This window comes from Panicum virgatum, chromosome 9N (genome assembly GCF_016808335.1).
Source record: "Panicum virgatum strain AP13 chromosome 9N, P.virgatum_v5, whole genome shotgun sequence".
Taxonomy (NCBI): domain Eukaryota; kingdom Viridiplantae; phylum Streptophyta; class Magnoliopsida; order Poales; family Poaceae; genus Panicum; species Panicum virgatum.
The window spans coordinates 1,314,652-1,339,869 of NC_053153.1; the positions used below are offsets into that span (position 1 = coordinate 1,314,652).

The window sequence follows — 25,218 nt, forward strand, 5'->3', positions numbered from 1 at the left end:
TGCGCAACTCCCATCAACCTGCTATCTTCGAGTTCATCTTCCCTCCCCTCACCTCCTCTCGCCCTCGCCGGGAACCAAGCAACTCGAGAGCCCGAGGAAGATCGAAGAGAACCTGCGATTTCCATCGCCTAACATGGCTGCGGAGGACGGCAGCTTCCGCCCTCGCGACGACGCGTCGTCCATCGCCCTCCTGCGCAACCTCCGCTCCGGAGCCGCCGCCTCGAGCTTCGTCCACCGCGCCGACGTCTGCTCCGCCGCCCCCGCGGACCTCGTCGCCAACCTCGAGCCGGTGCCGGGCACCGATCTCGACCAAGGCGGCTACAACGCCATCTGGCTCTTCTACTGCCCCAAGCGATTCAAGAACGCCCAAGGCAAACCCAGCGGGCACAGGCAGCGCGCCATCGGCGGCGATGGTACCTGCTGGCACTCGGAGGCGGGCCCTAAGCCCGTCAAGGGTCTCGACGGCGCCACGCTCTGCAACCTATCCTACGGTCGCAAGGAAGGAGGCTCCAGCCGTGCATTCAACCGCATGGGATGGTGCATGACCGAGTACGACGAGAAACACGGCGGCGGCGACGGCGGCGACCATGTGCTCTGCAAGATCTATCGCTCGTCTTCGTCTCTCGCTAAAGGGAAGTCGAAGCTGCCGACGACCCATCACTCGTCCGGCTCCAAGAGGAAGGCGACGGGCGACGAACCTCTCGCTCGGCCGACCAAGATGAGTCACAAGCACGCCTGCGCCGGCGTCGATCATCAGGAGGACTTGTTGCTTACTGACCAACAGATGGCGATGCCAGAGACCCTGTGTCCAACAGAGGAAGACCAGTTTCAGGAGAACATTCAGTTCACCATGGAGGAGTTGTTGGGCGGCCCGGTCACCATGGAGGAGTTGTTGGGCGGCCCGGTCTACGGCGAGTACGGTGGCTGCTCCCCAAACACCCAGTTCACCATGGACGAGATGTTCAGCCGATGCTGCGGCCCGCCCACAGCAGTGGCACCAATGGATGCTGGCTTCTTTGACGGCCTCGCCTTCTGATGTGTAGCACTGGTTAGAACTAGCTGCTGCACGTGTGCTTAGCTGCAAGCAAGTTGCGGCTGTTGCTGTTGTGAGACTGACTCGATGTTGCTGTTGTTTTCGGGGAGGAGCGCCCGTAGTCATTGCCCCGAGGATGTAGGTCACATTGGCCGAACCTCGTTAAAAAATATGGTGTCTTGGTGTCGTTCGCTTACGTGGTTTTTTAAGATTTGCATTTATCTATATTTTGTAGAGACCAACATACAACTAACAATCGTATCTGACCTCTGATGATTCATAAAGAGATACAAAAAAGGAAAATTTGCTATGCTAATTAAAGGCAAATTTGCTATGCTCCAAAAGCATGAAGTGCTCCATGGAGGAGTCACAGCCTTCTCGCATTGATTCATGTTCTGTAATCTGTAACCGTTCATTTGCTTGTAACAACGTCACGATTCACCGGGAGAAAAGGTTTGATCCACACAAAAGAGGTTCATTGGATGCTCATCAGACTAGTCACTAGTGCTGATGGCGGGCAGCATGATGCCTACCTGTACCTGTACTAGTGGCGTCGTCTGAAGTAACATCTTCAGAGTTCAGAGTATCCTGAGACCTGACAGAAGGTATTGTTGGCTCTCCGCCTACAGATCTTATTGTAATCCCATTATTTTCACCGTAAAATTATGCGTAGTTGGCTACGACCTTGAGTCTGTTTCAGTGTTAGGTTCGGGATACATGTACGCAATTTTATGAATTCATCTTCGGTCTACAATCAACACGTCGATATGTCCGAGTGGTTAAGGAGACAGACTCGAAATCTGTTGGGCTTTGCCTGCGCAGGTTCGAATCCTGCTGTCGACGATTTTTTTCTCTTTTTTTACTCAAAATTTTGTTATCCTAGCCGATTGCTGTTTCTATTGGAGCTTTGCCTAATTGTTTTAAAAGAAAAAAAGAGCATAGTTGGTATTATGAATATATGAATTCTGATGTATATAGAAGAACTGCCAGTTGAGTTAGTATTCTTTCAAAAATCATCAGATGCATTTACAGAGCAGTATGGGATTCTTTTTTCTCCTTTGTTCTTGTCATTCCATGTGCATGAGGCATGCTTTGTACGGCTCCAATTTATCGGATAAGCAGTATGCTGACATGAGGTGTGTGAAATACTATTTTGAGGACTTCCTATAGTTTTGGTGCAAGTTTAATGTTTTTGTGAAATACTATTTTGAGGACTTTCCTATAGTTTTGGTACAAGTTTAATGTTTTGTCCTATATGTATCTCCCACCCCAATATTGTTTCTGTTTTGAGTTTTGGCGTCCTAACTCCTAAGCTAAACTAGGTTCTAAATTTGGTGCGCAGTTAGGTTTCTGATGCTCGAACCTATACACTCAAGTTAAGTCTCCTGCTCAGTCGTTTGGACTAATTAATTGTTCAATGGTAAAAAGTTCTAATGCCTACCGTTTAGGCTCATGGAAATCCTTTCGACTGTAAAATTTGAGTGTGACAAGTCTATTTGTGGCTCTGTGCATGCATAGTAATGCATTTGCGTTGTTGAAGTATAAGTTAATTGCCCATCTCTTCTCATTATTTTAAATTTGGTATATGCAACTCAATATGGTATCAAGGGTATAGGGCTCGAGTTCGATTCTATAAAATAATTGCAGTCATTTTCTGATTTCCACATTTGAAGTTTGAGGAAGCCTACACGCGAGGGGGAGTGTTGAAGTATAAGTGAATTGCCCATCTTTTTCTTTTAGTTTAAGCTCTTAGGTTCAATTGATTTGTACACGCAACTCAATATGCGTCCCCGGGGTCACAAAGGCTGGTTGGGCTAGGGCCTGGATAGCCAAAACTGGCCTTTTTCTGTGGCCCGGCCCGGACGGCCATGCCTTGGCACCCGACCCAAAAGGTTCCAAGGCACGGCATTCCCGCAGAGAAAGCAACCAACGCCGCCGCTGTCTCCGCTCCGCATCTTCTCTGTGTCTGTCTCTGCCTCCCCCGAATCGCGTCGGCCCCTTCTCCTCGTGTCATGGCGGAGGCGCCCGAGAACGCCGCCCCCACCCCGCCGCCGCCAGCGCCGGCGACCTCGTCCCCGCCTCCCAAGTCGGGGATCCCGCCGCGGTACGATCTGGATGCCAAGTGGGACGCGTGCCTCGACCTCTCCATCCGCCGCGTCGCCTACTCCTCCCTTGGTGGCGCCTTCGCGGGCCTCCTCCTCTTCCGTAAGGATTCCCCTTGCTTCTTCCCATTGCGCTTTATTTCCTGAGATCTGGTTGTGGTATGCTTGGTGTTTTGGCGATGGATTTGGTAGGGCCATTTGTTGTTGGTTTAGGGTTAGTGCGATGCGGGATGCTTGTTCTCCATTTTGATCAGCCTGCCCCGATGCGGGACAAGCTAAGATGGTTACGCTTCTCCAATTGATACCATCGCTTTGCAGATTATGTATGATCTGATTGCTTCAGGGAATCAGGGTATAGTGGAGCTACTATTTCGTGCTATCTTCTGTGATTAACATGTCACATTTTACGGAATTGTGCTGTGGATTCATCTGCAAGTGAAATTCGCGCTATTATTTGTAGCGTCATTGAATAAATGGCTGCCGAATGAGAAAATTAAACTGAACACGAGGAATTGAGGACGTTGAAATGTCCTTGTGATTGTGCTGTTGGTGGATTTAGGGAGCGTGCTACCTGTGGCTATGTGCTTATGTTGCTTGTTAGATTGGTGATGATTATGGTTGCTAGCAAAACTTGTGCTCATTGTGCTTTCGTATCTTCTGATTGCCCTGCTAATTGGTCTGATGAACTTGTGTTAGGAACCTATGTGCCGGTTTAATTCTTTTGTGCTTAGTCCCATATTGTCTTTTGGAGTTCTACTAGATCATTAATAATTGTACCACTACTGCAAAGGACATGGACGTGGATATGTATAACCAAGAGTGTTAGTGCTCATTAGGTCTTTAACCTTTCTTTGAAATGAAATAAATGGAAATGAGAAGACTGCTGAGCTGATTGGCCTTAGGGTGGTAATTACATTGCTCATGCCTAGTGGCAAGCAGTGCTGGGGAAGGGCTCTGTTGTGACTTTTATTGATAATATGTTGTGACTTGCTGACTTTAATTAGTAAAATAGCTTTGTAGTTTGCTACTCAAAATACAACAACAGGAGAGCCTTTTAGTCCCAAGCAATTTGGGGTAGGGCTTCTTACTCATACAATGAATTCTATAATGTTGTTTGCAGAACCGGTTGCCGGTTGGCCTCTAATTCTATAATGGAATTATCTGCAATTTTGTTACTTAAATTTGGACTTCATTTTATTTCCAGAAGTTTCCTGATTAGAAAGTGTATTTCTCTATCTGTTTACTGCCTTTTGCTTCTGGGTGCAGCTTGTTTCTTGTTATCTTGCATATTGCATTGACTCTTTTTTCCGAAACACTTTCTTGTTACCTGAGGACTGAGGTGGCCTTATTTCCTTTAAACCATCTTTTTTTTGTCTTTAGTTGTCTATCTTCAACACGATACTTCATAGCTTAGGAGTATGTTTAGCAAGCAATATTAAGTTATTAGATGTCCACTAAGGGCACCTCCAGTGCTTGTTCGAACCGAACTGACAAAGTTCGCTTACGTGTGCTCCGGTGTGCTTCGGTTCGAGAGTCCCAATGTCACGTTCGATCAATACTCCGAAAGAAAATATAAAAAAATTATATTCGCTGATTGAATTCCACGCGACACCTATGCTTTGGTCTGTGCATGGAGTATTTTAATCGGCCAGGCAGCGGATGGTTCGACTTGTCTGCAGAATCCAATTTTGGCTCTGACAACGAACGGTCGACCTCTGCAGTGTGCTCAGTTCGCTAAATCGAATCAAATTTTTCCCACGACACGCTTCAGGAGTACACTGGAGCTGGCCTAAGCTTTCTAAATTAGTCTTAGACTTACACTCCTATTAACTTTTGAACCATCCATAGTAATACTCTGAACATACTAAATTACTAATTGCAGGAGAAGAAAGTTTACATGCTTGAATCGTTGACTATTGGGTTTACATATGTTTACATGTTGAGCTATGCTCATTTTTTTACAGGTAGCCCTACTACTCGCTGGGCTTCGGTTGCCCTTGGAGCTGGTGTGGGAATAGGAGCTGCATATACTGAATGCTCGTACTTATTCAATGGTGCTCCTCCAAAGTGGTCACCCAAAGTAGGGACTGTTCCTTCTGCCTACTCTGAAGTAACTGCTCTCTCCTTTTCAGTAAATCCTGATCGATCTATCTGCTGACTGGTTAAACATCATTGTTATTATATGGTAACCTCCCACAAAATTTCCAGAGATGGTCTCACTTTTTGCTTGATCAATGTGTCTTTATCTGGTATATGCTTAAGTTACTAGCTCTATGGTTATGAACATCATTGTGTACAGATTTTGATAATTTGTTAGGTATATTATTCTATGGATAATACCTACTTCATTCATCTTCAATAAATGGACTTTATGTAGGTATTATTTGTTTTGCCCCCTCAAAGAGAACTCTGTTCATCTTCTGAATGCCATTTATCGACGCTTTGTTGTAAGCACCCCACTTTTTGGTGATTACAGAAGACTAGAACAGAAAATGGTCATGCACATTGATTATAAACTTAGGTGAAATCACATTGCTATCCTTAGGTTAAAAAGTTCTTGAAATTAGCTCGGATAGTAGTTTGGATAAATGTTCTGTTGCTATCCTTGGGTGAAGTTCTGCCTTTTAAACCCCACTGAAAGGAGTCCTGCTGATTTTAAATATGAACCTGTTACTTCTAGTGGAGTGAAGTGCTGTGAGCAAGTTTTCTGTGAACAAATTGGTGGTTTTAGACTTATCATTTTATTTTCTTCCATCAGGGGGAGGACAAGTAATCACTGCCTGTTGAATCGGTCCATCTCGATGGAGTTTTGGAGTGTTCTTGAAATGATTATTTCATGTTGGATATCAGGCTACCCCTCTGGCCATAGTATGCCATTAAAGTTAGATGTGACTCACTTTTGAGTTTTGTTTACACTTGTGCAAACCTATTCCAATTGTGGTCTGGTGACCGGGATTGTGCACACTGCAAGAGCTTTGTAAGCTTTCTTGAAATGACGGCTTGGTGGCCAGGAATAAGTTTTTCATCATGTGAACTAGTTCGCAGCATGCATGCGCGTTACATTGGTGTACGCATTATTACTCAATCCGTTTTGGGGGTGTGCCTTAATCTTATCTGTGCGCTCAAGTTCTTTCAGAATTTTTGTGTACGAACTTGAGTGATGATCACTAATTTCACTTTGTTCCCTTTACTCCTTGTGGCTTTTTGAACTATACAAGTCCATTTTATGATCCCACTTTAAGATTTGGCTTCCTAAACAAAATCTGGCTATATCTACTCTTGAACTATTCAAATAGGTTCATTCTACCCACCATTAGATTTGTCGATTTGTCTTTTTGGCAAAATTTAGGTTATCAATTAGCGAAAACAAATGCTAAACCACTAGCAGCGGGCGGGGCCGGTGGATCTGTGCCCCGAATCCACGCGATAGGCCAGTGGGCGCGCCTCCCTGGGGAGGCTAGTCCACGTGGCACCGGCACCGGCACCGCGCGCCCCTCGTTGTGGAGGCACGCACGGCGGTTCAAACTCCAAAGCCAACTGCCGTCCAAAAATGGCAGCGGCAAGGCCGGCGCCGCCCTCCCCATTTCGCCGCTCCTCTTCCTCCCTCCCCTTCTTCCCTTAGTCCGTGCCCCACGTCTCCAACACCCTGTGCTCCCCGCGCGCCCAAGGCCGGCGCCGTCATGGCGCGCTAGCTACATTCTGATTGGCCCCGCGCATTGGTCCGCGCCCGCCGGCCAGTGAGCATCACCATGGGCAAGGGCTCGGCGGAGCCCGAAGCCGCCGTGCTGCTGCACGGCGACCTGGACATCCGCATCGTGGAGGCCAGATGCCTCCCCAACATGGACATCATGTCGGAGCGGATGCGCCGGTGCTTCAGCGCCTGCGGCGGCGGCGGCGGCGCCGGGGGCCGCCCCGATCCTCACGACAGCCTTCGCCGGGGCGGCAGCATGTCGGCCAAGAAGAAGATCATCACCAGCGACCCCTACGTCTCCGTCTGCCTCGCCAGCGCCACGGTCGCGCAGACCCGCGTGATCCCCAACTCCGACAACCCCCGGTGGGAGGAGCACTTCCGCGTCGAGGTCGCGCACGCGGCCGCCCGGGTCGAGTTCCACGTCAAGGACAACGACGTCTTCGGGGCGCAGCTCATCGGCGTCGCATCCGTGCCCGTCGAGAAGATCGCCACCGGGGCGCTCATCAGCGGCTGGTTCCCCGTCGAGGGCCGCTGCAGCAGCAGCAACTCTCCGAGGCCGACACCGGAGCTGCAGCTCTCAGTTCGATACCAGCCGATTGAGGACAACCCGTTGTACAAGGACGGGGTGGGCGCCGGTCCTCAGTACTCCGGCGTGCCGAACGCCTACTTCCCTCTCCGGCGAGGAGGCCGCGTCACTCTCTATCAAGATGCTCATGTCGCCAATGGCAATCTGCCTAAGATTGAGGTAGATGGCGATAGGATTTACGAGCATGGCAAATGTTGGGAGGACATTTGCCACGCCATTATCCAAGCACATCATCTTGTTTATATGGTCGGCTGGTCCATTTATCACCCTGTCAAGCTTGTGAGGGAGGCTACCAAGGCATTGCCCAGTGGAACACCGCCAACCCTCGGGGAGCTCCTCAAGGGAAAGGTTCAGGAGGGAGTCCGCGTCGTGGTGTTGCTTTGGGACGACAAGACGTCGCATGACAAATTCCTTTTGAAAACGGTATGGCTTATTTATTTCCAACACAAATTTGCTCTTTTCTTTATAAAAGCGCCTATTATGAACTCCCCAAGTTACAGTATGAGTGGTTATTATCCATGTTTCTGAGTTAGTTACTGACAAACAGTACCCCTATATTGTAGGGTTACTCAAAATTTTATCATGTTCAATTAATTATGGATTTATCCTGCTCAATCTTCATCTGTTAGAGAAAACATCATTGATGAATAGTCTGATAGAAATATTTTAGGTTGAATGCAGGATGGTGTCATGCATACACACGATGAGGAAACTAGAAAGTTTTTCAGGCATTCTGGAGTGTACTGTGTACTGGTTCCTCGTTATGCCAGCAACAAACTTAGCATTTTCAAGCAGCAGGTGAGGATTCCTACCCATTGTAGTGCTCAAATTAACTGTCTTGTTACTGCACGTATCTGCCTACAGTGTTCTCTCCATCTGTATGCCTCACAAATTTCTACAGCGAAATTGTTACTTCCAGCAACATTTCTTTAAAATTCATGTACTCGATGATGTATAGTTACTGGTAAATCATCAAGACAGTTCTCAACATAATGGGAAAGCCTTACAGGCTCAGTACATAGAGTGTGGACTGGTGTGGAGTAACAGATCATTAGATTTTAGCAGGCTATCATGCTGCAAGTTTCTGTCAGAATGTGCATATTCTCAATGATACTATTCCTTTTTGAAAGTAGACTTTCTTGATTTTCAGAAAGAGAGCACATACACGCAACAAACTTCTCCTCGATGTTTACTGTATACTATTGAAAATCATTCTGTATGCTTGCTAATGTTTGGTTTTTTTTCCACCAGGTTGTTGGAACTTTATTTACACATCATCAGAAATGTGTAATTCTTGATTCACAAGCTGCTGGAAACAATCGCAAAATAACTGCTTTCATTGGTGGTCTTGACTTGTGTGACGGCAGATATGATACACCTGAACATAGGCTTTTCAAAGATCTTGATACTGTTTTCAAGAAGGACTTTCATAACCCTACATTTCCAGTAAGTTCATTTGTTCATAATTCTTTTGGGTTATAGATTCATGCCCTTACCTAAAATATTTGAAATTGAAAATTGAAAAAGGTTCCAGTTTAATTTAGAAACAGCTATTAGATGCTCTATCACCAACTTTTCTTTCTTTTAAAAAAATCAACGCCAGGGCATCCTTTTCTCATTTGCAGGTTAATTCCCATGGACCAAGACAACCTTGGCATGATTTACATTGCAAAGTTGAGGGTCCTGCTGCCTATGATATACTGACAAACTTTGAACAGCGATGGAGGAAAGCTACAAAATGGAAAGTTAACCTTAAGAAAGTTGCAAGTTGGCAGTATGACACACTGATAAAACTAAACCGGATGTCATGGATCGTTTCACCAGCTACAGATGAAGCAAATGCGCATGTTTGTGACGAACAGGACCCAGAAAACTGGCATGTACAGGTGTAGTACTTAGCTTTGATCTCAAACGTTTCAGTAATGTTATGGATTTTCTTTTATTGCTTATTTTGGTCTTTGGCTAGGTTTTCAGGTCAATTGATTCAGGATCCGTAAAGGGATTTCCAAAGCTTGTTCAGGAGGCAGAGTCACAGGTTAGGCTACGTGCCTTCCCATAAGTGTGCTTAATGCAACCAGCAACTGTCATAATTATTGTCCATTAAGTGCTTTTTGACGACTGGATATTTCTTTGGATATCTTCTCCTACTGAATAGCTGCTACCTTATTTCTTCTGCAGAATCTTGTTTGTGCAAAGAATTTAATGATTGACAAGAGTATACATAGTGCTTATGTGAAAGCCATCAGGTCTGCCCAGCGGTTTATATACATTGAGAACCAGTATTTCATCGGGTCTTCATTCTGCTGGCCTGCATGTAAAAATGCAGGTACAAATGCGTCTGTCGGATTTGCCCTCAGCTTGTTTCAATCTAGTTGCAACGGAAGCTAATAACTTGGTTTTTTGGTTTCTGTAATTTTCTTTGCTTTGGAACTATTACATATTTTAGTTTGACATTCAGAAAATTAAGTGCTATTTGCTTGGAATAGCCATACCAAAGATAATATATAGCTAGATACCTAAATATTTTTTTGAATGAACAATTTTTTTTTTTGAATGAACCTAGATACCTAAATATTAAGGGAAATGTCTCATGCCATCAGGTGCGGATAATTTAATACCCATTGAGTTGGCCTTGAAGATTGCAAGCAAGATCAAGGCAAAGGAGCGATTTGCAGTGTACATTGTCATACCAATGTGGCCTGAAGGAATCCCAACCACGGCTCCTATGCAGCAAATTCTCTTTTGGCAGGTTTAATCCCAATCATATTTATTACTCTATTATGAACTGAAATTAGACGCTGGAATAGACTACCGCAGCCAACAGATAGTGACATGGCACACAATTTCTCTGGTTAGATCATCATGTTTTGACATGATTTTGTTTTGAAGGGGCAAACCATATCGATGATGTACAAGATTGTGGCGGATGCTCTTCAGAGCCAGGGTCTCCTTGACGCCCATCCACAGGATTACCTGAATTTTTACTGCCTCGGCAGACGTGAGCTCGCTGGTGGTGACATCTCATCTCCAAAGACCTTATGCAATGACAGCTCTCCTCTGGTACGGCACATTTAGCTATCCAGTATCGCCATTTCCTTGCGCAGAAACATCAAGCATGCATTTGGACGCGACTGGTATCGAAGTCTGATGTTCTGTTTTTCCTGTTCCTGAAAACCTCCAGCACGTGGCCCAGAAATTCCGGAGGTTTATGATCTACGTGCACTCGAAAGGGATGATCGTCGACGACGAGTTCGTCATCATCGGATCAGCCAACATAAACCAGAGGTCCATGGAAGGCTCCAGGGACACCGAGATCGCAATGGGCGCGTACCAACCACACTACAAGTGGGCTGGAAACACAGACCCTCCTCGCGGCCAGGTAAGTTGATCACTAATCAGGTGATGAGTTCCTGTAAGACTGTCAGCACGAGATGAGAGCTCATAACAATCACTGCGACCTGTATCCATGTGCTATCGTCTGCAGGTGTACGGGTACAGGATGTCGCTATGGGCGGAGCATCTGGGCACGGTGGAGGAGTGCTTCCGGCGGCCGGAGACGGAGGAATGCGTCCGGCAGGTGAACGATATGGCGGAGGAGAACTGGCAGAAGTACGTGTCGCCGGACATGGAGGAGACGAGGGGCCACCTGTTGGGGTACCCGGTCCAGGTGGGCAAGGACGGCCAGGTCGGGCCACTGCCGGGGCACGAGTGCTTCCCGGACGTCGGCGGCAAGGTCCTCGGCACGCAGTCGTCGCTGCCCAATGCCCTGACCACGTAACGAACAATAATGTTCTCTCTTCTTGGTTGGTGACATGTCTTGTAGCTGGATGCTTTTTCAGTTTTTCTGGTGAGAAATGTTGGATGCAAGCATGCAACTTAGAAAACAGGGTTTGTCCCCATGAAAGATTTCAGGGACGAATGCAGTATGCTTGTTTTAGAAGGAAAAAAAAACAGAATTGTTGATGTCCTTATGATGTCTGTGTCTGAAGATGTTGACAGAAATCTCACTCAAAAAAAAAAAACAGTGGTTGCTGCGGTCACACACCACCGTACTCAGCCATATGGTCGTCATATTGGCTCTGAACAATTGTTAAGATAGGCAAAGGACATCAAGGAGTGCAGTGATAGATTCAAACGTCAAAGGCTGTAAAGTTCCTCGACAAACCCACCGAAAGAAACTCATCTGGATAATCTAAAGAAAGATTACAATCACAACGTTCGGTGTTGATCAACGTGCCTTGAGATCAACCCGCAGGTGCTGCATTGACCTTACCATCACGGTCGTCTACGACGTATACCGGCCTTGGCCGCAGCCCGTACCAGGCGCCGCGGTAGCTCAATTATGAAGGAAATTGTGAATGTCATCTAAGATCTGCAGGACACTTTTGTGATTATTCAAAAGTGTAAATTAGATTATTATTATTTTCCTACAAGAAATGGTAGCCTTGACCTGAACCCTTTTACCATTGGACGTGGCCTCTGTTCTAAAAAAAATCATTCTACAATTTAAAATTTGTCTAAAAAGTAAGATATTTTCATCTTATTTAGTATGTGAATGCGCATGTAAATAAATCGTTCAAGAAAGTCGCTAATGCTTGAACCCTCGCAAAACCCAGCCACGAGCGCCGCCGCCGACGCCGCGCCGCGCCGCGCCGCACTCGATGCTCCCGCAGAGACAGACGGCGCCGGAACATCGCCTCCCAAGCCACCGCGCACATCCATACCAAACCCCGCCTCCGGCTCGTTCGCGGCCGCCTGAAGCTTCGCCGCGCCGCGCACGGCGCTTCCGGCTCCCGTCCCTTGAGCCGTCGGTTTACAGCAGCCTCCTCCGGCGCGCCTCGCGGACCCGGTCGCTGGCGCTGGCCAGGCTCGCGCATTCTCACATGCTCCGCGCCGGCTGGCGCCCGGGCCTGTTCCTGCGCAACAACCTGCTCGCCGCCTACTCCCGATGCGGCGACATGCGGCACGCGCGCCTCCTGTTCGACGGAATGCGGAACCGGGACGCTGTCTCCTGGAACACGCTCATCGCCGGTTACTCCAGCCAGGGCTCCGCGCGCCTGGCGCTCAGCACGTTCCGGGACGCACGGCGCGATGGCACCGTCGCTGTGGATAGGTTCACCTATGCCACGGTGCTGGCCGCATGCGGCGGCGCAAGGGACGGTAGGAGCGGGCGGGCCGCACATGGGCTGGCCGTGGTGAGCGGGCTTGCACAGACTGCTTTCGTGACTAACTCGGTGATCGACATGTATGCCAAGTGCGGGATGATTGATGAGGTGAGGCTGGTGTTTGATCGGGCACAGGAGCGGGATGAGGTTTCGTGGAACATGCTGCTGTCGGCGTATGTGCGGATGGGCTGGCCAGAGGTGGCGGTGAATGTGCTCGTCTGGATGCACCGGTCAGGGGTGAAGCTGGATGCTTTCGCTCTGGGTGGGATCCTGAAGGCTTGCTCTGAGCTCGAGGATTCGGAGGATGTTCGCATGATGCTGCATGGTTGTGTGGTTAAGGTTGGTCTGGACTTGGATGTGTTCGTAGGGAGTGCCATGGTGGACACCTATGCAAAGAACGGTGGGTTGGAGGAGGCCATCAAGGTGTTTGATTGCATTCCAGGCCAGAATGTGGTGATTTACAATGCCATGATAGCAGGGTTTGCTAGGTTAGGTAACGAGCCATGTCCTGAGACTAGAATTGAAGCAGTCAGGCTTTATGCAAATTTGCTCCAGAAGAGGATAAGACCCTCTAAGTTTACATTCAAGAGTGTGCTTGAAGTCTGCAATTTGACCAATGCTGTGCGATGTGGGAGGCAGATACATGCCCATGTTATCCTCAGTGGGTTCGAAGATGACGAGTTCATTGGAAATGCACTGATTAATCTATATGCAAAAGCACAGTTAGTTGATGATAGTCTGAGATGCTTCCATAGGACTCCCAAGCAAGAGATTTTTACATGGACATCTATGATTACAGCATTTGTGCAGGATGGGCATTCTGTTAAGGCGCTCGACTTGTTCAGAGAGCTTATTTACCTGGAAAAGGAGCCAGACCAATTCACCATGTCAGGTGTGATGAATGCCTGTGCTGCTCTGAGTGTACCCATAACATGTGAGCAGATACACTGTTATGCAGTCAAATCTGGATTTGGTCAGTTCACTCTTTGTGGCAATTCTCAGATTGAGATGTATAGGTGTACAGGTGATCTTAAGGCTGCAAAGAAGACATTTGAGAAAATATCATGTCTGGATACTTTCTCGTGGTCTCAAATGATTTTGAGCTATGCAGTCCATGGTCATGAAAGAGAGGCTCTACTGCTCTTCAGGAAAATGTTCGATTGTTGTGTCATAGTAAATAAGTTCGCATTTCTTGCTGTCCTTATTGCTTGCAGCCATCAGGGACTGGTAGATGAAGGTTTCAGGTATGCCTTTCTTTTTCCTCCAATGAGCAATATACAATCTTGTTTCATTGTTTCTTAGATAAGCAATTGCTTTTCGCCTTCCTTTTGCCTACCTGTAACATGCATGTGCCAATTTACATGGATTTTGTAGTTATCCTACACAAATTAAATGTGGCAACTAAGCCGGAATGAGAGTCTGGTAACTGTAGATAGAAAATTAGCATTCCCGATTCTGAACGTTGATATATATCCATATTTTAAACAATGAAACTTGCTCCTGCACTAATCTAATATAGTATGTAGCTGGTATGCATAACCTCAAGACATACCAAGGTCATCCATAGGGTGATGTCATACTCTCCTGCAAGACAGCCAATTAGTTGTGCATGCTGGCTGCGTTGAGGCATGCGTTTAAATTACAAGATGCAGAAACTTGTAGGATTGTCAGACTTGAAGTAACACCGCCAGTGCCGGTCCCAAGCCCGGATGTAAAAGGTGGAGGGTTTGAGTTTGACATACCTTTTTCTGTTAATTGATTCCCACTTAGCATGTAACACTAATCATACTGTAGCTTGAAGAATTTTAGACTTCAGATTTTTTTCAAAAATAAAAAAGAATTTTCGATGTCTACAACTCTGCATGTAACCCTAATTGCAGAATTTACTATACAACCACACAGAAATGAACAAAATGAGCGCATATTCCTTCTTTTTACTTCTTTCCCACTTCTGAACGTTATCTGTAATCACATGTTTTTTTTTTCTATTGCATAATGCAGGCATTATGAGAGCATGGTGTTAGATTATGGCTTTGTCCCGGATGTGAATCATATAGCTTGCATGGTTGACCTCCTAGGCCATGTTGGGAAGGTGTCTGATGCTGAAGATTTCATAATGAGGTCTGGATTAGAAAACGATGCAGTACTTTGGCATGCGCTATTGCGTGCCTGCAGAATCCATGGGGACAAAAATAGGGGTGTAAAAATAGCAGAGAAACTAATGATGCTTGAACCTTATGCTGCTAGTTCTTATGTCATGCTGTACAACTTATACATGGATGCTGGCAAAATCTCACTTGCTATGCGGACAAGAGGCCAGATGAGAGAGCGTGGAATGACCAAGGAGGCTGGGATTAGTTGGGCCGAGTTTGGAGGATCAATCCATCAATTTGTTGATGGAGATAATTCTTGCTCACAGAAACCTGAAATTTTCACAAGGTTGGAAGAGTTGTTGGTTAGGGTGAAACAGAAGACTGAGAATGGTGGAATGAATGTTTGGGAGTTGGGATTCCAAGCCAGAAAGATTGGTGAGAACTCAATCAGCAAACATGGTGAATTGTTGGCGGTCGCTCTTGGGCTGTCTACTTCGCCAAACACTGCTCCTGTAAGAGTTATGAAGAACCAAAACATGTCCTTGGAAAGCCATGAGACGCTGAAGCTGCTGTCAGAAGGGGAAAACAGGGAAATCATTATCAGAGATCCAGCTCGCTTTCATCATTTTAGTCAAGGTTCGTGCTCTTGCCGAGACTACTGGTAACCAGGAGCCATATATGTCTCCTCTGGAGTAAGATACTTTGGAGTTTGGACAGGTAAAGTGCGACTGGAAGAACTGAATATGCAAGCAAATCAAGCCTACTTGCTAGCCATCTGACCCAATTGGTTGGGTAAGATGACATGATTGCAGTGAAAAATAACATGTGGTTACAGTCCACTCAGCAGAAGATGAATGTGGTTGATGATGTGCACCTCCAGAGCCTTATTGCTTCATGATAAACAACCATCAAGGAAGGTGCTGCTGGAGATGTGAAAGTAGACTGCGTCTCACTATTCATTTATTCAACTAGATGAAGTAACAGGAATATCTCTTGTTATTTGATAGCTGGATGTGGTGGGCAGAATAGCTACTGTTACTTGGCTATGGTGGACAGTAGACTAGCAGTTCAGCGCACCTCAGAGCTTCATGTGAAGCACCTGATAGTCCAGTGGATGCTCTGCCTTGGCCCACGTATGCCATAGAAACTGAGAAGAAGCAGATACCTGACATCTTACATTTTGAAGCTGAAGATATTTCTGTTTTTTTTTTGTCCCACAGCCTGGCGGTAGGGTCCCTCATTTAGGCTCACTGATTTCTATAGAAGAAGTAGGCATAATTACAGCTGATACATGTATATACACATTTCTGATCTGTTTATGAAGTTTTCTAGTTGGCAGAGTGTATATAATACTAGGAAAATGTCAGCATTTGCAACACGTGACTGAAGAAATTTTGGGTACAGGTTGGGTACCAGTTGGAGTAAAGGTATTGGTAGCCAGATGCCCCAGTGGATCATTTTTCCTGCCTATCTGTTTGATGGGTTACGCCCTCAGATTAGATTTCGGATGTTATGGTTTCAAGCAGCGAACTTAACACCAAGGTTTCGTGGTGTAGTTGGTTATCACGTCAGTCTAACACACTGAAGGTCTCCGGTTCGAGTCCGGGCGAAGCCAATTTGTTCCTTTTTAATTCTTTTTTGGCGCTGTTTTATTTATTTTCTCTCTCTCCCGCTGCACAGCACCTCGCGCTCCATGTTGTGCACTGCCAGACACGGCTGATTAATTAAATGCAGTGCTAAGCATTGGAGTCTCAGAAGTTTTCAGTGTTGTCAGTTGCTCCACTACTCTTTGTTTTGAGCTCATGCAGGATGCAGATCAACAAGAAGCCAACAATGGCTGCATCTAATATACGTTCGTCGTGTCAGTTGCAGCTGTTCTCTTATCTGACCTTTGTTTCAAGGTAATTTGTCTGTGGCACACTCTCAAAACGATGATTTGTGCACTGCACACCGAACTTCTTGATTTAGTCTGCAACACATCCTGAATTTGTGTTTTTGTGCACTGCACATTAGCCCACTTAAACAAATCTTTTACAGCTTGAGAGGTGAGAGAAGGCCGGATAAAAAGACCAAAATACCCTACAGAGCCTTATCTCCTCACCCTATTCATTCGCCGCGCCCTCCCCCCGGATCCGCGACGGCGGCGCCCCGCCGCGAGCGCGGCCGCCACCCCTCCGTCCGCACCCGCGACGGCGGCGCCCCTCCCTCCCCTTCCGCCGCGCCATGGCGGTCTCCCGCAGCCGCCCCGCCCCGCGGCCTCCCGCCGCCGGCCGTGCCCCGCCATGGCCCCTCGACGGATCTCCCTCTCCATCCTCCCTCCCTCCCCTGCCCCGCGCCCTTCTGTGGCAGCCTGCCGCCGATTTGGCCCGCCGCCGGTCCGCGCCTTGCCGGTCCGGGCCGCCTCCACCGAGGCCCCGCACCGCCGCCGACCACGCCCGAGCGAGGCTTTTCGACCGCAAGCTATGGCTGCGCCGCTAGTCTGCGCCTCGCCGGTCCATGTCGCCTCCGCCGAGGCCCCGCACCGCCACCGACCCACCGCTCTGTGCCATGGCCGTGCTGCTCGCCAGCGCCGTCTGGCTCGTGCTCGCCACCACGAACGCCGCTGCGCACATGGAGGCCACCGTCATGCGGGCTTCCTGTGGATGCGATGGCTGGCGCGGTCGTGGTCTCCAGGGGAGGCGCGGTCGTGGCTTTAGAAGGCTCCCTTAAACAGCTAAGGGTATTTTGGTCTTTCCACATGACGTTCTCTCACCTCCCAAGATGCAAAAGAGTTGTTTAATAGGGGTGGTGTGTCACACACAAAATGAGACATTCAGAGTGTGCTGCAGACTAATTCAAGGAGTAGAATGTGCAATGCACGAAATCATGTTTTGAGAATGTGCCACAGACAAATTTCCCTTGTTTCAATGGGCTGGGGCCGGCCTCTCGTTGCAGCCGCGGTCCAAGCCAAGAAGGGTGAGTTAATCCCTTGTCTCCTAGCTGCACTGTACGGCGTGCAGGTGCCAACCATAACCATCGGTTGCTGTTTGCCTGTCCTTCAAGCGCTGTTGCAATCAAGCAAGCACCCGGCAGCGTGGATCAGGACAGGTGAGCGCTGCGCTGCTGCACGTAGGGATGCTGGCGGCAAATGCGGTTCATTCAATCGACAGGCCACACACTAAATTTTTTGGTCTATTCTTGTTTCGGCATAATTTTTTTTTCTTATTTCTTGCCTATTTCGAATGAATGATTTCTGCAAAGGGTGTGTTTTTGGTGCCTTAGCTTTGCACGGAGCAGCTGGTCGATGTGCTGGGTCACTCTAACTGACGGATGAGGACAAGCGGATACAAATAGTAGTGCATATTAAGTGACTTAATTTGTTTCAATGTGTATTGAGGCTTTATGAGACAGAGTAAACTTTACTATGATACAAGAAATACACAAAGTACATCTTCCATCTCATGCATACCAAAGCCTTTGACGCTTAATCTTGAAGTACATCTTCCATCTCATGCATAACAAAGTACTCGCAATCAGACAGCATCTCTTCTGAACACTACCGATACAAAAATGATCATCTGACCAAGTTCGCATGGTCCGATCAACTCTTCTACCGATGTTCGTTGTTCAGTTCGGGGAGGCCGGTACAACAGCCAATTTTGGCCTGTAGCAGCGTCCCACTCCCTCCCGGACAGTGCAGCAGAGTGCGGACAAAGCCCGCGCACGGGCGCACCGCATCCGCAGCTGCCGTCATGCCCGTCCCTACGGATCCCACTCGCCGCTGCAAACCGCCAAGCGCAGCCCACTCGCATACCGCCACGTGGCCTCTCCCGACCGCGAGCCACGGAGCCAGAACTGGATTTCGCCTCGCCGTTACACGGGCCCCACCGTCGGTGGCCGCAGAGGATCCCACCACTGTTCCCCGGCAACATCTAGCTACCAACGGCATCCGATGCGCGCCTCCTCTCCCACCAACAAGCACGCTCCCATCTACACCACCCTCGCTTACAGCTGGGGCCCTCTCCTCCCGTCACCCGGACCAGGTGGGCCCGCCTCGCTTCACGCCGCGGCAATTATTTCCCTCTGCTCCCCGCCGTGTGTGCCCGTGTAGCTCGGCACCACGCTCAGGCTCGGCTAGCTGCTCTCTCCTCTCCTGCCGCTCGGAATCTCTTCCCATGGCCACGGCCCCCGCCGCCCCCGCCTCGTGCTGAACCAAACCCTAGCACTCTAGCAGCAGCGGGGCACGAGCGATTCGAGCGGCTAGATCCTCGTCTCGTTCATCGCCCGGCGCTTCCTCTCATGGCGGACTCGACGCACCACACCATCCGCCGCGCCGCCGCGCGGCCCCGCGGCTGGTGCTGCTCCTTCTCCGGCGTGCCGGACAGTCCCGAGCACCGCGCGCTCCCGGCAGGACCCGCCGGCGCCCAGAAGCTGCCGCCCAAGTCCCCGCTGGCGCCGTCGTTCCACAGCTCGCCGTCGTCCAAGCTCGCGGGCCTCATCGACCCGCGCAGGATCCTCTCGCCGGGCCGCGTGTCGCCGATAGACTCCGAGGGCTCGCCGGCCGTGGCGGCCGCGGGGGCGGAGGAGGAGGAGGCGCTCCCGAGGGACCAGGCGGCGGCGGCGCTGGCGCCGTTCGTGGCCGTGCGGGAGGACGAGGAGGAGGGAGGGGGCGGGCTGGATCTGAGGCTGTCCCTGCGCGGGAGGGACGGGAGGCGCGTGGTCATGGAGCTGGACTCCGCTGTGCTGCGCGAGAGCAGCGCCTTCTTCGCCGACATGGTGCCGGTCGCCTCCGGAGGAGGGGGCGGCGGGGGCAAGAGGATCGAGGTGGATGGGGTGGACAACCTGGAGGCGTTCAAGGAGGCCGTGGAGCTCATGTTCGAACCCGACGCCATGCGCTGGCTCGCCAGGGCCGGCGTGTCGCGGGCAATTGGTGTGCTCGAGGTGAGACATCCCTTTCGTTTCCTTCTCTTTGTCTGTGCCGATAGTGCTGTTCAAATTTGTGATGTGACCAATATCTATGTTTGGCTGGGGAAGTAGAAGTAGTACTTGTGTTTCCACCAATCACATTGTAGGATTAATAGTTCGATTTGATTGGTCAATTGATTGTGTTGTGACGAATTATAGGTATATTTGTAACCTTGATGTTCATGCTCCACCTACTCAGTTAGCATGTATACATCAATACGATTACGTGCGCATGGATTTTAGACTAAGGCAGCGACCAAAACTGAATATAAATTTTGAAAGTGGTGTTTTGGTCAGTAGTAAGTAGTAAATTGACGCTTTGATTTTGTCAAAATCATTGACTTGGTGTCGACAATGTATTTTATGCAGTTGCTAGAATATAAGCTGCGGCCTTTATGGTAGGTTTACGCCATTTGGGTTGTGGTAACTTGAGTTAGCAGTACGCCTTATCGACAGCCTCACATTACTTAGATAATATTATTGCTGATAATTTTGTAACTTATATTTCAACAGTGCTTTCAAGCTTGTCTTGGTTCACATACACAGTTTTTGGGAACCTTCAATTCGTTTGTGTCGACAGTATGGTTCAAATTTGTGAGACCAGTGCGTCCATGTGGCTGGGGAAGTACTATGTTTGTACCAGTCACATTGCATGATTAAACAGCTCAATTTGATTGGTCCATTGATTTTGTTATGATGAATTCAAGGTATATTTGTTACATTGCTGTTCATGCTCACCCACTCAGTTAGTATGTAGACATCCACGGGTTGAGGTGTGCTTGGATTTAGACTAATGCGGCAGCCAAACTTGAGCATACATTTTGGAGCTTGTGTTTTGGTCACTAACACTTTGATGTTTCAAAATCATTGAGTTGGTGCTGATAATGTATGTTATACAGTTGCTGGAATATAAGCTACTTCTTTTATGGTAAGGCTCACCCCATTCGTGTTCTGGTAACTTGAGTTGGCAGTAAGCCTTAGCGACAGGTTCACATTACTTGGATAATTTATTGCTTGCAATTTTTGCAACTTGTAGTTCAGCAAGTCTTTTGAGATTTCATTGGCTCATATACACAGTTTCGGGAACCTTTTCATGATTGTTAGTTTCTTACGTGGCATATTTATTAACAACCTCACATTTCCTAGAATTACTAATTGCCAATAAAATGACAAAATAAGATTCTGGCTTAGGAGTTCACAACTTGTTTGTTTCCAACGGTTAGACTCAAAAATGAGAAATCCAAGTAGGAAAATACTTTTATAGTTCAGTACTCATTTTGAGCATACAGGTTTGATATTTCCTTTTTCATTAAAAGGAAAGAATCATTCCATATTTCCTATATGGTGCATTTTTAGCAATTGTTATGGACCTGGTCTTGTGTGCAGGGGTGTGATTATGGATCTGTAAAGTTTTTTTAATGTATATGCTAGGGTGTTATCGACACAAAGGCCAGCTCATTAATATATGTGTTGAGAAGCCACTAAAACTCGGAGAGAAGGAAATAATAGCAGATTAGCAGGTTTTCAGGTTCATGTCGTAGGTTCTTCTGATTTTCTTATTGAAACTCGGCAATTAATTTGCATGCACAGCACAGATTATATTTATAATCAGTTGTACTCAGAACAAAATACATTTATTTGGTGTCACATGCTTGATCTATTTAACTGATGTGATCACCTCTGTGAACAGTTTATTACTTGTTTAGGTGTCAGTCACACCTACCTGATCAATTTTTTTTCATTGCTACACGCATATATAATTTTGTAGTTTTATGTCCTCTTGCATTTTTCTGCTTCCTGACAATCTGAATTGTATCTGTTATGTGTCTGAGAATGCAATTCTGTTTTGATTTTGAATTACAGGTTTCCTCCTCCATTATGTTTGACAGAGGAATTGAATCATGTTTGAAGTATATTGAAGCAGTTCCATGGAATGAGAACGAGGAAGAGAAGCTAAAGCATGTTTTTGCTAGATGTACTTTTGATGAATCGGTATGTAGAGATGTGCTGGCAAGATTGCAACAACAATGCACGAGCAGCTCAGAGGATTTGACAGTGCAGCTTGTTGAATCTGTGACAAGTGGAACGAACAACAGTGCAAGGAAAGAGTTGCAATCTTTGGTTAGCGGTCTCCTAAGCAAAAGCTCAGTCTATCATAAGGACTTATCTGGGCTGAACAAAGGGAGCCTTTATCAAATCTGTCGTTGCTGTTTGAGTTCACTGGTGGAACTTTTCATGGATGCCTCAGGGCCAATCGAGGATGCAGGCCAAGCTACGACAATTTCAGTTAGGAAGCCTATGATTGAAAGGGTCAGTAAGCAAACAGAGAATCTCAATTGGCTCTTTGACATCCTTGTAAACAATGACATGGCAGAAGAATTTGTTGAGTTGTGGGCTAAGCAAGATGAACTCATCAGAATGCATGAGCAAGCATCACCGATGTTCAGATACGAGCTGAGCCGAATATCAGCGAGCGTGTTCATCGCTCTGGGGAAAGGAAGAATCCAGTGCCCCAGCGATACGAGGAGCCAGTTGTTCCACGGATGGTTCAGGCCAATGCTAATGGACTTCGGCTGGCTCCAAAGGTGCTCCAAAGGCCTTGATGTCAGGATACTTGAGGAGAACCTAGGGCAGGCCTTGCTCACCCTTCCACTTCAGCAGCAGCAAAGCTTATTCGAAGAATGGTTTCGGTGCTTTGCATCTAGAGGCACAGAATGCCCAAATCTCGGCAGAGCCTTCCAGGTCTGGTGGAGGCGGTCATTTGTTAGGTCTTCTGTAGAGGTGCGTCGGTGAGCGTTTTACATCACTGTGAGGTATATGTGTTGCGTGTATGGATGTAAAATCATAGCCGTTTAGAGTGTTTTTCCTCTTAATAAAATTCATCATGTTCTTCCAGTTCTATGCACTAGCGAGTGTCAGGAAAATCGTTACAACCATGACAGGTTAACCCATACACAACGAGTTGCCATAATACTGGCAAGTAAACTTCATTATGAGTATGTGCTAATGAGGTTATTGTTGCCGTAGAACTGGCATGACTGTACATACATGACCTTATTCATAGGCAAGCAAACATAGATGGGAGGGCATCACTGCTCTCGCTGTCGCTGGTCGCTATATACCTAGTTATTATTTACATACATGCATGAACTTAATTAGCCGTGCCTGCCACACATGAGGAGGCCATGTGGCTGGGCATCGATGTTGAGCCAGTGGCAATCCTCGAACGCGCAAGTCCCGGAGTCCTGCAGCGTCTCGCCGACGTCCTCCGGCTTCAGGTAGTAGGGCGTCCACGACGGCGTCCCGTCCTCGAACGAGTTGTGCGTGAGCCGCCGGATGCCCGAGCCGTCGATGTTCACGGTGAAGATCTCGCCGTAGGGCTGGTAGTGGTGCGGGTTCGAGACGGGCTCCGCGGACACGGCGGCGTAGTCCGTCGTGAACACCAGGGACTTGGAGTCCGGGCTGAACCAGGGGTGGTTCGTCCGCCCGCCGTCGGCGCTGTGGGCCACCCGCCGCAGCCCGGTGCCGTTCGGGTGGACCATGTAGATGGCGAAGCTGCCGCCGCCCGGGTTGTGCCGGTCGGAGGCGAACGCGATCCACTCGCCGTCGGGGGACCAGTTGCACATGGTGTCCGACCAGGGCCCCTCGGTCAGCCGCCGGATGCCGCCGGCCTCGCCGTCCTCGGCGTCCATGATGTAGAGGTTCTTGTGCCCGGACCTCCCGGACCGGAACACTATCCACTTGCCGTCTGGCGAGGGGGAAGGGAACGCGTTGTTCCCGCCACCCACGGTGAGCTTCTTGATCGAGATGCTCGAGTCCTCGTCGCCGAGCGACACGGCGACCACGTCGACCTCTGTCCTCTCGCTCGCGAAGTCTGGCCCGATGCTGGTGTAGATGACCCCCTTCCTCTTCCAGTCCCATGCCGTGGGGAAGGCATTGCCAGAGAAGATTCGCCGGCGACCACCGGAACCGTCGGAGTTGACCACGAACAGCCCCGGCAGCCCGACGAAGGCGATCCTCTTGCCGTCGTGCGAGAAGGAGGGGTACGACCCGTCGATCCTGAACAGCGAGAACGTGTCCGGCGCAGGGCTCTTGATGCTCTCCAGCAGCAGCGGCGAGTCCCCGTTCCCGCTCCCCCGGCACCGGTGGTACCCGACGCGCGCGCCGTCCGGCGAGATGAACGGGTTGAAGTGGTGCACGCGCGGCGCCACGGGCCTGGTCACCTCGAAGTAGGCGTTGGCGCCGCCGCCGCCGCTCACGTCGATGACCTCGATGTGGCGGTAGTCCGAGCCGGGCCGCCTGGTCGCCACCGCCACGAGCCCGGGCGCGCCGGGCGACGCGGCCGGGGTGAAGGCGTGGAACCCCGGCGGGGTGATGCGCTCGACGGACGCCGCGGACACGCCGGCGTCGCCCGCGAACGAGATCTTGGCGCGGTACACGCCGAACCAGCCGTCGCTGTCGCGGCGGTGGAAGAAGAGGGTTGTCTCGTCGGCCCAGCTCGGCCAGCCGCCGTCGCGGATGGCCAGCGTCCGCCGCGACCCGTCGGACGTCCGGAAGACGTAGATGTCGGTGTCGAGGTCCTCCACCTCGCCGCCCCACCCGTCGGGGCCCGGCGACGCGGCGGCCGTCCACTCCCCGGACGGCGACACGGCGGGGCTGAAATCCGCGACGCCGCGCGGGGTGAGCCGGCGCGTGGACCCGGAGGGCAGGTGCATGTTGTAGACGGCCGCCCAGCTCCGGCGCGGGGCCTCCGCGGGATCGGCGGTGGAGACGTACACGAGGTGGGCGCCGTCGGGTGTCAGCGACGGGCGGTCCTTGAGCGTGATGGGGTCCCACGGGAGCAGCGGCGTGAGCGGCGCCGCCTCGGGAACCTCCAGCGCCTCGCGGCGGGAGCCGGAGGCGGAGGCGGAGGGGACGGGGGAGATGTAGAGGTTGAGGGTGCCGTTGCGCTCCGAGACGAAGAGGAGGGACTCCCCGGACGGCGCGAAGTTGCCGTTGTAGTTGACGGAGGCGCCGTCGGTGAGGCGAGCCTCGGCGGCGGGGGAGGAGGAGAGCGGGGCGAGGGGGAGCGCGAAGATGTCGAAGGCGTAGCGGCTGCGGCCCAGCGTGGTGAAGACGATGGTGCCGTCGGCGGCGAGCGCGGGCGCGGGCGCGGCGAGGACGAGTAGCCCGACGAGGAGGGAGAGCAGGAGCTGTGTGGCGCGGGGAGCCATGGCACGCGAGGGAAGCGAGCGGGACGGCGTACTGACCAGGCCAGTGGCCACTAGACCAGTAGCTGGATAAGAGCCGCCGGGGAAGAAGATGCTCCTCCAATTTGGGGTGATTTTCACAGCTTTTTTTGGGCGAATCGAATCGCGAGCTTGGATTGGAGGGTCACTGTCAGTGTGTCGCCATGTTAATTCTGAAATGAAAAGAAATTCGACTGCTACCAAATGCATTTGCAGGTCGACTGCTTCAGATTTTTTATAAAAAAAAAAGTTGGGTGAGAAAGCAACCAGAGCAACAAACAACTGTGAATTTTCAGCTTGACGCGTGTGCGAGTAATCAATCATCCATTCCGGCGAGCACTCTTTCCGGCACCAATTCACTTTCAGCCCAAGCACA

General features: G+C 49.6%; 6 protein-coding genes and 2 non-coding genes across 9 annotated transcripts; 7 read left to right on the top strand and 1 right to left on the bottom strand.

The window, feature by feature from the left end:
- Positions 1-133: 133 nt before the first annotated feature.
- LOC120693229 lies at positions 134-1,036 on the top strand. The gene is made up of 2 exons (XM_039976639.1): positions 134-229; positions 353-1,036. The coding sequence occupies exons 1-2, from the start codon at positions 134-136 to the stop codon at positions 1,034-1,036; spliced, it is 780 nt and encodes a 259-aa protein (XP_039832573.1).
- A 758-nt stretch (positions 1,037-1,794) lies between these two features.
- Positions 1,795-1,876, top strand: TRNAS-CGA. Its single transcript has one exon. It is a non-coding gene; the product is annotated as a tRNA-Ser (tRNA).
- A 1,041-nt stretch (positions 1,877-2,917) lies between these two features.
- On the top strand, positions 2,918-6,248 carry LOC120690859. Of its 2 annotated transcripts, none has more exons than XM_039973716.1 (3): positions 2,918-3,238; positions 5,100-5,245; positions 5,894-6,243. In XM_039973716.1, the coding sequence occupies exons 1-3, from the start codon at positions 3,046-3,048 to the stop codon at positions 5,906-5,908; spliced, it is 354 nt and encodes a 117-aa protein (XP_039829650.1). In that variant the 5' UTR covers positions 2,918-3,045; the 3' UTR covers positions 5,909-6,243. The 2 variants fall into 2 exon arrangements, with proteins under 2 accessions (XP_039829650.1, XP_039829652.1); XM_039973718.1 differs by having other exon boundaries at positions 2,936-3,238; positions 5,100-5,215; positions 5,894-6,248.
- A 216-nt stretch (positions 6,249-6,464) lies between these two features.
- On the top strand, positions 6,465-11,383 carry LOC120690858 (phospholipase D delta-like). Its single transcript, XM_039973715.1, has 10 exons — positions 6,465-7,835; positions 8,094-8,210; positions 8,664-8,858; positions 9,038-9,298; positions 9,379-9,447; positions 9,591-9,738; positions 10,013-10,161; positions 10,302-10,472; positions 10,594-10,791; positions 10,897-11,383. The coding sequence occupies exons 1-10, from the start codon at positions 6,885-6,887 to the stop codon at positions 11,188-11,190; spliced, it is 2,553 nt and encodes an 850-aa protein (XP_039829649.1). The 5' UTR covers positions 6,465-6,884; the 3' UTR covers positions 11,191-11,383.
- Positions 11,384-12,027: 644 nt separating this feature from the next.
- Positions 12,028-16,048, top strand: LOC120693359 (pentatricopeptide repeat-containing protein At3g13880-like). The gene is made up of 2 exons (XM_039976775.1): positions 12,028-13,821; positions 14,579-16,048. Exons 1-2 carry the CDS (start codon positions 12,074-12,076, stop codon positions 15,333-15,335), a joined length of 2,505 nt encoding a protein of 834 aa, XP_039832709.1. The 5' UTR covers positions 12,028-12,073; the 3' UTR covers positions 15,336-16,048.
- A 163-nt stretch (positions 16,049-16,211) lies between these two features.
- Positions 16,212-16,285, top strand: TRNAV-AAC. The gene has a single exon. It is a non-coding gene; the product is annotated as a tRNA-Val (tRNA).
- Positions 16,286-18,754: 2,469 nt separating this feature from the next.
- Positions 18,755-22,599, top strand: LOC120687866 (BTB/POZ domain-containing protein At2g13690-like). Its single transcript, XM_039969944.1, has 2 exons — positions 18,755-19,590; positions 21,478-22,599. The coding sequence occupies exons 1-2, from the start codon at positions 18,949-18,951 to the stop codon at positions 22,405-22,407; spliced, it is 1,572 nt and encodes a 523-aa protein (XP_039825878.1). The 5' UTR covers positions 18,755-18,948; the 3' UTR covers positions 22,408-22,599.
- Positions 22,575-24,936, bottom strand: LOC120687865 (tol-Pal system protein TolB-like). The gene has a single exon (XM_039969943.1). The coding sequence runs from the start codon at positions 24,825-24,827 to the stop codon at positions 22,770-22,772; it is 2,058 nt and encodes a 685-aa protein (XP_039825877.1). The 5' UTR covers positions 24,828-24,936; the 3' UTR covers positions 22,575-22,769.
- Positions 24,937-25,218: the final 282 nt, after the last annotated feature.

Bases quoted from the DNA above. Each gene is read 5' to 3' on its own strand.
- LOC120693229 (XM_039976639.1), top strand. From the start codon at position 134: ATGGCTGCGGAGGACGGCAGCTTCCGCCCTCGCGACGACGCGTCGTCC. The intron at 230-352 runs GTCCACCGCGCC...TACTGCCCCAAG, and splicing joins GAGCCGCCGCCTCGAGCTTC to CGATTCAAGAACGCCCAAGG.
- LOC120690859 (XM_039973716.1), top strand. From the start codon at position 3,046: ATGGCGGAGGCGCCCGAGAACGCCGCCCCCACCCCGCCGCCGCCAGCG. The intron at 3,239-5,099 runs GTAAGGATTCCC...ATTTTTTTACAG, and splicing joins CGCGGGCCTCCTCCTCTTCC to GTAGCCCTACTACTCGCTGG.
- LOC120690858 (XM_039973715.1), top strand. From the start codon at position 6,885: ATGGGCAAGGGCTCGGCGGAGCCCGAAGCCGCCGTGCTGCTGCACGGC. The intron at 8,859-9,037 runs GTAAGTTCATTT...TCTCATTTGCAG, and splicing joins TTCATAACCCTACATTTCCA to GTTAATTCCCATGGACCAAG. The intron at 9,739-10,012 runs GTACAAATGCGT...TCATGCCATCAG, and splicing joins GCCTGCATGTAAAAATGCAG to GTGCGGATAATTTAATACCC.
- LOC120693359 (XM_039976775.1), top strand. From the start codon at position 12,074: ATGCTCCCGCAGAGACAGACGGCGCCGGAACATCGCCTCCCAAGCCAC. The intron at 13,822-14,578 runs GTATGCCTTTCT...TGCATAATGCAG, and splicing joins CTGGTAGATGAAGGTTTCAG to GCATTATGAGAGCATGGTGT.
- LOC120687866 (XM_039969944.1), top strand. From the start codon at position 18,949: ATGGCGGACTCGACGCACCACACCATCCGCCGCGCCGCCGCGCGGCCC. The intron at 19,591-21,477 runs GTGAGACATCCC...TTTGAATTACAG, and splicing joins GGGCAATTGGTGTGCTCGAG to GTTTCCTCCTCCATTATGTT.
- LOC120687865 (XM_039969943.1), bottom strand. From the start codon at position 24,827: ATGGCTCCCCGCGCCACACAGCTCCTGCTCTCCCTCCTCGTCGGGCTA.